The sequence below is a fragment of the Thrips palmi genome, unplaced genomic scaffold (assembly GCF_012932325.1).
Source record: "Thrips palmi isolate BJ-2018 unplaced genomic scaffold, TpBJ-2018v1 HiC_scaffold_7, whole genome shotgun sequence".
NCBI classification, from domain to species: Eukaryota; Metazoa; Arthropoda; class Insecta; order Thysanoptera; family Thripidae; genus Thrips; species Thrips palmi.
Window position 1 is genome coordinate 6,162,572 of NW_023144634.1, and position 12,677 is coordinate 6,175,248.

General features: G+C 43.3%; 3 protein-coding genes and 1 long non-coding RNA gene across 8 annotated transcripts; 2 read left to right on the forward strand and 2 right to left on the reverse strand.

Annotated features, from left to right (window-relative positions):
* Positions 1-12: 12 nt before the first annotated feature.
* On the reverse strand, positions 13-1,539 carry LOC117652892 (guanine nucleotide-binding protein subunit beta-like protein 1). Of its 2 annotated transcripts, none has more exons than XM_034398092.1 (3): positions 1,358-1,539; positions 922-1,073; positions 13-841 (listed from the first exon to the last, which is right to left on the reverse strand). In XM_034398092.1, exons 2-3 carry the CDS (start codon positions 1,066-1,068, stop codon positions 47-49), a joined length of 942 nt encoding a protein of 313 aa, XP_034253983.1. In that variant the 5' UTR covers positions 1,069-1,073; positions 1,358-1,539; the 3' UTR covers positions 13-46. The 2 variants fall into 2 exon arrangements, with proteins under 2 accessions (XP_034253983.1, XP_034253984.1); XM_034398093.1 differs by lacking the exon at positions 1,358-1,539 and adding an exon at positions 1,163-1,343.
* Positions 1,540-2,298: 759 nt separating this feature from the next.
* Positions 2,299-7,358, forward strand: LOC117652893 (E3 ubiquitin-protein ligase Mdm2-like). Its single transcript, XM_034398094.1, has 8 exons — positions 2,299-2,336; positions 2,525-2,565; positions 2,663-2,782; positions 4,132-4,238; positions 4,508-4,702; positions 4,822-4,966; positions 5,046-5,300; positions 5,432-7,358. The coding sequence occupies exons 1-8, from the start codon at positions 2,314-2,316 to the stop codon at positions 5,437-5,439; spliced, it is 894 nt and encodes a 297-aa protein (XP_034253985.1). The 5' UTR covers positions 2,299-2,313; the 3' UTR covers positions 5,440-7,358.
* Positions 5,160-12,625, forward strand: LOC117652890 (PTS-dependent dihydroxyacetone kinase 1, dihydroxyacetone-binding subunit DhaK-like). Of its 4 annotated transcripts, XM_034398089.1 has the most exons (12): positions 8,466-8,578; positions 9,744-9,859; positions 9,978-10,318; positions 10,394-10,482; positions 10,565-10,666; positions 10,740-10,946; positions 11,031-11,190; positions 11,284-11,513; positions 11,591-11,750; positions 11,826-12,088; positions 12,168-12,301; positions 12,379-12,625. In XM_034398089.1, exons 3-12 carry the CDS (start codon positions 10,021-10,023, stop codon positions 12,491-12,493), a joined length of 1,758 nt encoding a protein of 585 aa, XP_034253980.1. In that variant the 5' UTR covers positions 8,466-8,578; positions 9,744-9,859; positions 9,978-10,020; the 3' UTR covers positions 12,494-12,625. The 4 variants fall into 4 exon arrangements, with proteins under 4 accessions (XP_034253978.1, XP_034253977.1, XP_034253980.1 ...); XM_034398087.1 differs by lacking the exons at positions 8,466-8,578; positions 9,744-9,859 and adding an exon at positions 5,160-5,297; XM_034398086.1 differs by lacking the exon at positions 9,744-9,859 and having other exon boundaries at positions 8,445-8,578.
* LOC117652895 lies at positions 7,071-8,152 on the reverse strand. The gene is made up of 2 exons (XR_004588189.1): positions 8,017-8,152; positions 7,071-7,636 (listed from the first exon to the last, which is right to left on the reverse strand). It is a non-coding gene; the product is annotated as an uncharacterized LOC117652895 (long non-coding RNA).
* Positions 12,626-12,677: the final 52 nt, after the last annotated feature.

The window sequence follows — 12,677 nt, forward strand, 5'->3', positions numbered from 1 at the left end:
TTCCAAAAAGTTTCAACACAATTATTTTTTGGTCCAAAAACGACTTTTAATAGAAAGTCCACAGAGATATGCTTTTATCCTTGCTCCCAGCTGCGAGAATAATTGAGTTCCACATTGATATTGGTTTGGATGAAAAGCATAGGGCATTAATTGTTTCTAAATGTTCCGTGAGTACACCTAATATTTTAGAAGATTTCCACGAATAGATTCGTATGTTGCCATCCCAACAGCCAAGTACAACTACTTTTCTGTCTGGTCTTATTGTAACAGCACTTACTCCAGGATTTTTAAGCATTATTGAACTTTCCACAGTAAAGGCAAAATTTTTATCAATTTTGAAAAGAAAAACTGACTCTGACTCAGTTCCACAAACACCCTTTCCACTGTCTGGGTCAAAATCAATGGCCATGGGTGCATTAGCTATTTTGAAATGACCTACATGTGAACATTGTGTTACATTCCAAACATAAATATCTCCACTTTCATAGCCCACTAATAATACATCCTGATGGCAATAATGACTATACTTCATGACCATTACTTCCCCAAGCTTCACTGCTGGGCAAATAAATTTGTTCTCTAATTTAAAGTTACGTAAGTTAATGATTTTAATTTCACCATCATCATCCGGGACAAATACATAGTTTAAAGTTTTATCACACTCAAATTTACAGAAACCCATATATTGATAATCAAATTTATGCTCAAGTGCAAACTTTGGGGAAGAATTCCAAACACTAATACCCTCTCCTTTAACTTGTACAACAAGTTTGGTGAAGAAATCTCCTATAGCTAGGCAGACCGATTTTCCTACTTGAAATGAACTCTTTCTCCGATTAATCTGCGAACATAAAATTAAGTAATATAAGTCAATGTAATTAGCAATGTCAGAACATCAGAATAAGGTGAGCAGAATATTACTGTCAGGTCCCAAACATGTATCCACCCATCTTGAGTCCCTGCATACAGAGTCTCGTCTAGTCCAAAGGCAATGCAGGAAACTGGGCCCATTCCATCTCGAAGCACAAATTTCGGTTCTGGAGGAGGTGGTGATTGTGTTTGTGACATTGCTCCTGAAAATTAGAAAAAGGGAGAGGGATTGTTCAGTAACAAGTTGGATATCAGTGGGCAGAAACATTTAAAAATGTGTGGTTTTCTATACATTTGTGTGTTCCAGTAATTTCCAGAAATGGAAGATCAAAAATAACCTAAAGTTCTCAGAACAATAGATCAGTACAAGTGAAAGAAGCTCATGAACATTACGGAAATAGCCGTTAAGCATCCTATAAACTCTGTGTCAAAGACATTATGGGGGTAAAATCGGAAAGTTAGCGCCTTAAATTAGAAACTAGCAGACCTTGTTTTTGAACAAAATTACAAACTGCCGCCAATTCTGCAAATAATGAAACGGGCCGTGCGAAGAACTCTTCTGGTTATTTCCACTGCATTTGAGATAACGTCGATGGGCTGTAGCTTGCATATCTTCCGCATTGATAGCAGCGAGAGTGGCAGCAAAAGTTTTCCTCTTTCGACGTTATCTGAGTTGTGTCCTCCACGTGGTTTTTGCCAACAGCACAAAAACCAAATCAAATATATTTTTCTACTATTGAACATTTAAACGTCAAATCCTTTCCAAATCAACTTCAAACTGTTTATTTTATCATTATTTTGCTGTTTAAAGTCTCTTTTGAAAGTTCCATCGCAGTTAAACGACGCTGCTCTTCCGCAGTTTCGTTGCGTAGGTTGGCACGAGAATTATGTGGGTGAGCCTGTGTTTGTGCCCCTGCGAGTGTGTGCGTCCGTGTGTGTGTGTTGGTGTGTGTGGCGTAGCGTAGGCCGACTGACAAGTTCGAACCTGCTCGAGACTCCACGAGACCGAGCCTGCCGAAACCCGCTATCTTCTCTTCCTTTGCTGCCCGCCACACTCTAGTTGCAGCGTCGCCGAGGAATTCGTGTAAGTAAACGGTGGCGTTGTGGAACAGGCCTTGTTCGTTTTCAATTCAGTTTCAAATTCGAATCCTAGTCTCCGAGGCCGTTACACCTGAGGTACGGTAATGTGAATGTTGTAGGTGGAAACAGGCAAAAGATGCCAAGGTTTTTGTTGAGGAAGAGGGACGCCTCGGGGGCTCAAAGCGTGCCTATTGTATTTAGTTTTAGCGGGAATAGGAGAGATCTGGCGTGAAAATCGGAAGCAGGTTCTAAATTCTGTGTGAGAATCCGCAGTTTAGGTTCAAGTTTTGCGTCTTTGATGAAAGTTGAATGTGAATCGCACTTGTTGACTTCCGAATACTTCTTGCTGACTCTATTTATATCATGAACCTCAATGTGTTTGTGAGGTGCATTACATTTCTTGAATCTATCTCGAATAGATAACCCTAATGTGTAATGTTTTGTTTATTTCTTTCCAATTACTTCAAAAGTGTTTCTATTTATTTTATTTGTTTTGGGTGTATTTTATCTTTTCTATAAGTGCTGCTGGAAACATGTTTACAATACTGTGACCAATTGTGTCTTACCTTTACAGAATGGCTGAATGCATGAAGCGGTCTTTTGATGAAGTCGATGGTAAGTTTTGCCTCGGAGGTTATTTTTTTTTGTGTGTTTCACGGTGTATATTAGCTCAGATTTATTAAAGACGATGTCCTCTTCATATCTTCTACAGGAGGGCGGTTACCGAAGTTTGCAAGGCTGTCTCAACCCACCAATATACGTCTTGCAACTGAAAGTGAGATGTCGGATATTGAAAGTGAAAGCGAGTTAAGCTTTCAAATGAACGAAACAGGTGAGAAACTTTCTATTGCCTTTTTGAACTTGTGAAACTTAGTTTAAGCTCATCTGGTAAGGGAGAATCTTTATAACATTTAATAACCTTCAATATTATGTTCCTTCCATGTGCCCATTGTGGGGCATAAACAGCATATGTGTACACAAAGCCAACCTATTCAGGCCTGTCCACTAGATCAGTTGAGGCCTTGGAACTATTGTGGAATACTGTGCACCTCTCTGATCCCAGTTCTGTGATGAATATTGTGATGACTCTTCAGTTTTAATTTGTCTATTAGAAGATTGACTGTGTGTTGAATTTAGAACATTTGGAGGCAAGGCTTGGGGAAAGTTATATCACGGTGGAGACTTATTCTGGTGTTTTGTCTTTTAAACTCAGTCTTTAAGCTGTATGCTCTAGGACAAGTTTGTTGATAATTCTCTATTATTTAATTATAACTATTTGTGAGAAGACATGCAATTTAAAACCTCATTACTACCAAAGTAGATCAACCTATCAATATTAAATTAATTTTCTGTCAATGTATAAGTTGCACATGAAACCAGTATTGCATATTTTGGACCAGCATCTGCTGCTGGAAATATTTGCTCTGGTAATGTTACCACCAAGTTTCTTATGTTACCTTCATTATCATGAAATCTCTTCTGGTTTTTGAGGTTTGATTACATTCTTGAAAATTTGGGTTTCCCTCTTGGAAATTTGTATTTCATTTTGACTGAATTTGAAGCTGCCGTTGACATTGGAGGGGACTACATGGGGAACATAGCGAGAAATTGGGTTGAGAAGGAAATGGCAGCAATTGAACGAAGTCTGAGAGGGTGCACATGGTTAGAAATATGTGGGAATTTCTTGCTCCCTATCTTAGTTGAAAGGCAGATATCCTTTTTCAATGCTGTCATTCACTCCCCTTCGCTTGTTTGTCCCATGGTGCAACTCGCACATAGAGAGGCGATCATCTTGCCCTGCAAGCACTGGTTAAACTCTCGTTCCAGATGAGCTTGATACGATTCACAATAATATCATGCATGCTTCATGTGTGACATTTCTGAGGCTCGTACTTGGTACTCCAAGATGGAACATGTGTGTAGCTGCAAGCAAGGATTGATCGCTAGGCTACTCAAAATATATTGAGCTGGTCTTGCCCTTCCTGACAATTTAAGGATCTGATAGCTCGAAAACAGATGCCATATCAGCTCTGTGGCTATTCAGATGGGCTGTGTGGTTCATGTGCACTACAACACCTTACATGGGTTGCATCCACTGGCCACTCGATCCCTTGCAAAGAGTTGAGATGTTCTATGTGTTTGTGAACATTAATGACACTCGTCCCATTGAATCCCCTCCAGCAAGCGCTCGTGACACGAGCGATACATCTTCAAAGTCAGAGGACTCTGAATATACTTTGGCCAGTCTTTCAGAAGGAGAGGTGTCGGAAGTATCCTCTGGGCCTGATGTAAGTGGTCATTACTGAAGCTATTTGCTATTTAATGTGTGTTTGTGCTGTGTCTTAAGGGTTTGTTGCTAAATTAGTGTTGGTGCAACATACCAGTTAGTGACGTAATCTGTCCATTCCTTGAAGCTTCTCAGCTTTTCCTTCCGTTTATCTAAAAATAAATGTTGTTTTTATTCATATTAGAAAAAATTAATCTTGTATCAAAGCACAGACACCTTGCCTTTACCTCACATTCTATGTTACTTATCACTTTTCTTTTAAAATTTTAGGATGTATGTGTCGTTGGTACCTTTGACCAACTGGTTTCGGAATTTGGATCTGATTTATCTGTGGTAGCAGATCTGTCAGATTTTTCGGACAGATCGTCAGATCCAGAAATCAGCAGAGCTGATTATTGGAAGTGTGTTCAATGTGGTACTACAAACAAAAATCCTTGCTTTCGACTTTGTATAAGATGCTTTAGGGTATGTTGTCTATTTTGAATCTTGTTCTTGACGAGTGTGTCTGGCACCTGCTGAGGAATCTAGTTTTTGAATTCTGAGTTGTATTTGTATTTATTTGGAATTGCCTTTTTTGAAATTAGGAACGCAAGAGTGGACTTCCTCCTCAGCCACGTCCCAAAAGTAGGAAGCTAACGTCATCCCAAAGTTCGTCCGGTGGCTTAAGTTCTCAGCAGAGTGGTAGCGTTTCTCTGTTTAAACCCAGTCAATGCAAATCATCACCTGAAAGTAAGTCACATCTCTAAAAGTTTTATTATAACTGAGTTTCGTATGTGAATATCACACTGACTTTTCTCTCTGACAACAGGTGAGAGTCCAGTTGAGGCACAAGATAGTGGTTTGGGTTTAAGCCAACCCGGGAGTGATTTCAGTGATAATGCTGAACCTAAATGTGGCTGTTGTTTTCAAAGTCCAGTGGACTCTATTTTTCTTCATGGCGATGTTGCCCACCAGATATATTGTTACAAATGCAGCCAGAAGATCTGGAAGGAAAGGAAAAGATGTCCTTGCTGCAACCGTATTTCCAAGGTCGTGAAGGTTTACAGAGGACCTATGATTGGTGGTGAGTTATTTCAAGTTACAAACTGATGTAAAATTTCTTTAAATTTTAAGAAATTTGCTCAGTTGACTCTTATTTGAATTTGCAGTTAAGATGTAGTTTTAAATTCTTGGGTTTTGTGGTTTCCTTTACAGAGCATTGAATAAAAATTAAGTTGAAACAAAATAGTTATAAACAATTGATTTTGGTCATAATGATTTGGCTTCATCTATGGCCTTTTCATTTTCTATGTTTGAAGCTGGTGAAATCAGCTGAGAAATTGTTGTAGCAAATAAATTTAGAACCAAAGAGGGAAATGTTGGTGAAATTTGGGTGTATTAAATTAACTGGCATTGGTGGCTACTGTTATTAGCAAAGAAACCATGTCACTATTGTCAAATATCAGCATAGGCTAATATGATTTTTCATGAATCACTACTTTCACAACTATAATTACTTCGGAGACAATCCTCATGCTGATATCTTGCAGTAGCCTATCTGTGATTTTGACATAGCCCATTGGGACCATTCGCCCTCTTTGTCAAGAACTGTTTTGCTGTTTTTGTTGTAATCTGTAACAGAAGATGTACTTCAGGATAGGTCTCTAATGTCTCCCAGATGACCTCCAAGGAGTGGTAAGTCACTTCAGAGTTCCTGTCTTGTGATCTCTTTGTCTGGCTTGAATGAATATACATATCACTATTGTACTTGGGGGGGAGGGGAGGGGGGGTAGGCTTTTATCAATTGAACTCCATGGATGGGGTTAGCTTATGATTTCCATGTCATTCTCTGCGAAGGCGGTTCAGAATTAAACTATTTAACTTATAACTTTTGGGATTTTATCATGTAAACATATTAGATTTTAATGAGTGGGTGATAGGGGTTTTGTTTTCGTGCAGCATAATCTAGCAGAAAACACTTTTTTCACTCTGAAGTAACCATATATCATGGATTTGTCTTGTCTTTTTTGTTTTTTTTTTGGTCTGTCTGTCTTGGAGGGGAATTTTTCTTTTCTAGATTCGAGTTGTAACTTTTCTTGCTTTCACTTTTTTGGGTTAGGGACTGTTGTTTTTTTTTTTTTTTTTTTTTAATAATAAATAGTTTTATTCTGAGAATGAAATTTAACACACTCGCATACTCACTCACACAGTGTCTATCGTTGATGGTTTGTGTGTAAGAAATTGGTAGAAGGGGTTTAACAGTCGCAAACAGGTGTGAGTATGTGTGTGTTAAGTGGTTATCTCTCACTTGCGCTTCGTATACTCAAATGTTTTGGCTACAGAAAAGTTTTTTTATTTTAAGGTCAGTCAAATGCCTTAAGTCACTCCTACTTTGAACTGATTTGAGTTGCAGCTTGCAGTTGTCATTATCTGATGTTGGAAAATTAAACTCATTAATTTGGGTTGTCAAAAACATTACTGTAGTATCTTTGTTTCCTGAAAGATCTAGATTTATTTCAACATGGGTGTTTTAGGTGCATACTTTTAATTATAAAATGCTTATTTCCTTGCAAGAAAAAATTGTTGACTGAAAGCTTCTGCCTGCTTGACTCACTACTTTGTTGCTGTGACTATCATATTGATGGGTAATGCAACTCAAACAATTTTTCCAACAATGTTTTTTCAATGAAAGCATCTTACTTTGGGCTAAATTTTTGTAGCTTCAAGAAACTTGCAGAGTTGCCAAATAATTAGAAGAAGTATTATCATATTTCTATATGCTTTTAGTTTGGATCAAATCTATCGCATAGGTGTGTCCATAATTTGGGCACTATGTTTTGGCGGACTTGTCAAGGAGTACATAAGGGTTCCTTGATGTGTGCCATATCTTCCACATCTTTCTCATTCGAAATCTACCAATGGTTTCACGTTTCTAGTCGTGTTTTTTTTTTTGGTTTAGAGATTAAAAGACAATCTGTTAATCACAGTTTTTCTATTAGGTTGTTTAGTTTTGTACATAAAACTGCTCGGTTATAGAGCACTTTCCTGTAAATCAAAGAAAAAAATAAAAAAGTATTTAGTGTATGTGTTCTACACCAGAGCACACATGTGATTAACGCTTGAATAAATAGGTATTTTTTCACATAAGTCGTTGTCTTAGCAGATACACTCCCATCTTTCTCATTCATGTTACACCAATCAGAGTGAACACCTTGGTTTACTTTTTCCATTTTCTGCAGAGGCCTAGGCCTTTAGTTTACTCCCCAACACACTGGATACAAGTCTTCTCTTGTTAGAAGCTATGTTGCTACACCACCAGTCCTCCTTGTCCCCCACTCAACCCTCACAATTGGTTTGAAATCTTTCCTCTCAGAACCACGAGACTAACCCAGTATGACGACTTGAATTAAATTCCTCGATCTGCAACAAATGCCATGACAAATTGACTGTAATCAAGGACAAGGACACAGTCGTCTTGTTGCCTACGCCCAGGCGCTTGGCGGTCGTGACATACGTACAAGAAAGTACCTTTCTCTTGTGACTGAAATAAACACATGTATCATGGAGGGAATTGCAGACCCCTCCATCCAAGCCGTCATCTCAAAGGAACAATTTTACATGTCCAACCCACAATCCCTTTAAATGACGATAGACGTCGAAATGTTACCCGGATGTGACATGTATTTTAGTATGTCGGGCATTTTGACGTCTTATCGGCTGATTAGTGGATTCGTGATTCCTTGAGACGGTTTGGAAGTTACAAGAGGGAAGTCCCAACTGCCTCGTGGTTGCAGACCTACCTAGGTGTTCCTCCCTGGCTTTGAACAAAGTCGGCCTGTTCTGCGGGGAGTGCAACGCCACGGTGGCCTTGCTGACGAGCCTCGCAAGGGGTGAAAGCACGAACAAGTTTATCATGCGCCAAGTTTTTGAACTCTGAACTTGTATATCTGAACTCCGTTTGGGTACAGCGGCCTGTCGTACGAGCGATTCTGGAGTATCTTCGCTGTCTCCCTCGCACCTCTACGGGATGCCCCATGAGAACGAAAGAGAGAGAGAGAGAACGAGAAAATGATTCTTCGGAACCGCTCGGCCGTTCTGTCAGTAATCGGAAGGTTCAGAATGTAACGAGTCTGTCTCGCCCCTTCGTGCTCTGAGCGAATCCAAACCGAGGGGAGGCTGTTGATTGGGAGATCGCTCCGCGCGGACGCCCGAGAGGCCGAGACTCGAGACAGCAGTGCAGAGGCTGGGCGTTCTCGTTTTCGGCAGTCAGTCTGCTCGCCGTCGCGTCGGGAAGTCGGAGGCGGTCAATCTCACCTCGCGCTCCGCTCGCACTTCGCGGACATCGCACTTCGCTCGTCTCTGGTAGGCAGAGGCCGCAGAGGCACCGTGGGGTGGGGCTCACTCGTAGTTAGCTCGGGGCGTCGCCTGCGACCACCGCGACCTTGGCCGTCATGCCACTGCAACTCTCATCGCGCTGTCTCTCTCGCACTCATGGGGCATCCCGTAAGGGAGCGAGAGGGACAGCGTCGAGAGCAGTGCAGTGGGTGTCGAGTCGACGAGGGCCTGACAGGCCTGACCAGGGCGATTCCGGACCGCGCTTTCGTCGCTCTGGCTCTCTCGCGTCTCCTCGGCGTGCCCCATTTGTGCGAGAGGGACACAGCGATGTGAGCAGTGTTCGGAATAAGTCTGCTGGCCGGTTCAAAAGTGACGAAGGCGTGCTTTGCTTGTTGACTGCAAGAGCAACAGCATCAATCGGTGGTGTGATTGTGTCGCGTTTGAACCCGTCAAAGTCGGCGGGCGATGCGCGATCGAGAAACTTCCACTCGCCGCGCGCAACGACAGCGGCGATTTTGTTTACTGGTCCACGGCGTCCACGCCCGTGGAGGCTGTGATAACGGAGGGGAACAGGGCGATAGTGGAAACAGTACTTTGGAGGGAAACGTTGGTCGTGAGTGCGTTCGCCAAATGTCATTAGGCCGTGCAGGCCAGCTCGCGGTCTGGGGCCTGAGCGATGCTGGTGGGTACACTGGCTGCAGCTCTGCAGGCTGATTCCGAAGGAGTTGTATGGCCGCGCTGTCTCTCTCGCTCTCATGCAGCGAACCGCAGGGGCACGAGAGCGACGGAGCGACACTTCAGAATCCCTCTGCTGTTGGCCGCGGACCGCCGCGCAGGCAGGCAGCCACTTCGACAGGCGTGGCGCGCGCGAGGCCCGCGAGCCGGGCGGTGGCGTGGCCTCCCGCGTGCCGCCATGAGAGAAAGGCATGGTGGCGCTCTCGTCGCGTGGTGGAAGTCCCAGACGTTCCAGGGCCCAGGCCAGGACCCCCGGCCACAAGTGGCGTGGCGATGGCGGGGGTTCTGGTCGTGGTGCACTGCAAGTAGGCTAAAAGTGCGACAGGCAAGCCTCTGCCCGACCGGGGCTGTGGTTCCACGTGATTTACGTGAACCTGTGCCGCTTTCGTAAACTCGAAGCCGCCATGTCACAACTTATGTAGTGCTGGCGGCTAAAATATTTCGTTTTTGTGGTCAGTTCGTATTGCTGCTGCCGGAAGTTGTCTCCTTCTGAGTCTCCAGCGACAGAACAAGACGAAGACACATGACCGACCCTCTCCAACTTAACAAATTATTTTAGAGAAACATTTACAGGTATAACTGCCGGAATACTCCACAGCACGTAACTGAAACCCTTCAACATTGCACTGTCGTGGTACTTCCGTCCGGGCTCTTTGCCGAGCTCATCCCCGCACTTGTTGTCTTCCTGCAGGATCGCTCTCCGTGCGTGACGTGCCTGACGTAGCAGACCCGCCATGGCGCACCACAAGCTGCTGGACGACCCGGAGCGCTGCGTGGACGACATGCTGCAGGGGCTGCAGGCCGCCTTCCCCGGCCTGCGCGTCCTGGAGGACAGCCGCGCCGTCACGCTGCGGTCCGAGGCCGGCGACACGGTGGGGCTGGTGTCGGGGGGCGGCGCGGGCCACGAGCCCTTCTGCGCCGGCTTCGTGGGCACGGGCATGCTGGCCGCCGCCGTGTCCGGCTCAGTGTTCGCCTCCCCGCCCGCCACGCACGTGCAGCGCGCCCTGGCCGACGTGGCCTCCAGGCACAAGGGTGGGTACAAGGTGGAGTGCAGCGGGAGTGACTGGACTGTTTCATTCATCGCTGAAAGTGGACTCTTTTGTGCAGGCGGCGTTCTTTTAGTCATCCCAAATTACACTGGAGACTGCCTCAACTTTGGCCTGGCCTCCGAGTGGGCGAGAAGGGATGGCGTTCAAGTAAGTTTTATCTTGTTTCAGGGTCCTTTTCAGCTCTTCCCTTTTTCTCACCATTGGTTTTCTAATCTTCATAATGATGCAGGTGGAAAGTGTTATTGTCGACGATGATTGCTCCCTGCTTGAAAGCGGGAAAGGTTCCTCCACTGGCAGCAGGGGCATGTGTGGTTTGATCTTCGTGTACAAAGTAAGCTGAGCTGTTTTCCTTTGCAGTTTTTGTGCCGTTTATTTGTTAATGAGGAATGTTTTTATGTGTTCAGATAGCAGGACAACTTGCGTCAGAGGGCCTTCCGCTTAAGAAAGTAGCTGAGGTTGCCAAGCGAGTAGTGGACAGTACGGCTACCATGGGTCTAGCAATAAGGTCTTGCATCTTGCCCGGATCAATCCAGCCACTTCTGAACCTTGCTCCTGGCAGCGTTGAGCTGGGGGTTGGTGTTCACGGGGAAGCTGGACTTAAAACTGTGCCGGTAACTTTACATTTTTACATGTTTTTCCCCCTTTTCGTGGTCTTGTGTACTTCTCATTAATGCATTAAACTGTCTTGTCTATAGATGGCGCCAGCTTCAGAACTAATTTCCCAAATACTGGATCCAATTCAGCGTACACTCAAACTGCAGAAAGGGGAAAAAGTTGCAGTTCTTGTTAATAATCTTGGTGGTCTATCACAATTGGAACAGTATGTAGCTGTCAAAGTTATCCATGAAAAGATTGGTAAATAATCAGTTAGACCCATAATTTTTACATTAAATTATCTGTTTAACTTCTATTATTATTAACATTATCTATTTTGGATTTCCTTTGCAGTCTCTTGGGGGGTTGAAATAGTGCGTCTTTATGCTGCTCCACTGATGACGTCGTTAGAGACTTCCGGAGTACAAGTTTCTATTCTCCGACTCACTGATGCTGATTGGCTGAGGTGTTTAGATGCTCCATCGTCTGCCCCAGCATGGCCTGGCCGGCCAAGCTCTATTCCGCCCACCAAGGGAAGCAGGTCTTGTGAGTCAGCATCTCAAGTGAAGAAGGAAGAATCAAAGGTAAAAACTTTGCAATTTCCAAATTTTATTGAGTAGTTTTCACTGCTTTTGTCTGACAGGTAACTTGTGTGTTGTAGAATTTAGGTCCTGAACTTGAGCACTCTTTAGCAGAGATTTTAAAGAGTGCATTGGAGGCTGCAGCCATGGATCTCATTCATCATGCTGATAAAATGAATGAATTGGATAGTGGCTGTGGTGATGGAGACTGTGGATCAACCCTTGCTAGACTGGCTAAAGGTGAGATTTTCTTTCGATGGGAAAATAACATTTATTTGCTGATACTGTTAATAACTTCTAGTATTTTTTTTCCAGCACTGATTACAGAACTGCCCAATCTTCAAGTGAAGCACCCTGCTCAATTATTACTTCAATTAGCAAATTTGGCTAGTGTGATTATGGGTGGCACGTCAGGAGCCGTCTATGGTTTATTATTTTCTGCCGCTAGCTCTCAACTGAGCAAGGTGAAATGCATTAAGGACACTATCTCTCTGTTGGAGCACCTTGCTACATCATGGGAAGAAGGTCTGCAGGGTATTATGCGCCACAGCAAGGCAAGGCAGGGAGACCGCACCATGGTTAGTATTTTGTTGTTTTATTTTCTCACCTGGTAAATTAATTATGGCAGTGCATTAAAATCTTATTTTATTTTACTAGCTGGATGCCTTGATCCCAGCATGTCAAGAGTTCCGAAAAGCTGTTTCAAAAGGGACAGACGGTTTGGCAGCCTTTGAAGCAGCTGTCTCTGCAGCAAAACAGGGATGTGCCGACACTGCCAAAATGTTTGCTAAGTGCGTACTAAAATTTTTTTATTTTTATCTTTGCGTCATTGCTGCAATTTCTAACAAGGACTTTGTTTCCTGTTCAGGGTTGGGCGGGCAAGTTATGTGAATGAGTCCCACCTTTCTAACGTGGATGCTGGTGCCTATGGAGTTGTAGTGTGGCTGGAATCACTGCTCAAGACTTTCTGCAAAAAGACTTAGTTTGAAACCTTTTTAACCTAAAAGTTAACTTATTTGTACCAAATCTTTCTTTAAAAACAAAAAACAAAATTGTGATTTTAACAACAAAATTTAAATTTTATTGATAGCCCTGAATAAACAACTTTCAACAAATCTGCTCTTTTCAATCATCAAATATTCTTATAAAATAAAATACGCAATCTCT

Excerpts from the sequence above, each read along its gene's own strand:
- LOC117652892 (XM_034398092.1), bottom strand. The coding sequence starts at position 1,068 with ATGTCACAAACACAATCACCACCTCCTCCAGAACCGAAATTTGTGCTT. Across the intron at positions 842-921 it reads TACATGTTTGGGACCTGACA|ATTAATCGGAGAAAGAGTTC; the intron begins GTAATATTCTGC and ends TTATGTTCGCAG.
- LOC117652893 (XM_034398094.1), top strand. The coding sequence starts at position 2,314 with ATGAACCTCAATGTGTTTGTGAG. Across the intron at positions 2,783-4,131 it reads CTTTCAAATGAACGAAACAG|CAAGCGCTCGTGACACGAGC; the intron begins GTGAGAAACTTT and ends AATCCCCTCCAG. Across the intron at positions 4,967-5,045 it reads ATGCAAATCATCACCTGAAA|GTGAGAGTCCAGTTGAGGCA; the intron begins GTAAGTCACATC and ends CTCTGACAACAG.
- LOC117652890 (XM_034398087.1), top strand. The coding sequence starts at position 10,021 with ATGGCGCACCACAAGCTGCTGGACGACCCGGAGCGCTGCGTGGACGAC. Across the intron at positions 11,514-11,590 it reads TGAAGAAGGAAGAATCAAAG|AATTTAGGTCCTGAACTTGA; the intron begins GTAAAAACTTTG and ends TGTGTGTTGTAG. Across the intron at positions 12,302-12,378 it reads ACTGCCAAAATGTTTGCTAA|GGTTGGGCGGGCAAGTTATG; the intron begins GTGCGTACTAAA and ends TTTCCTGTTCAG.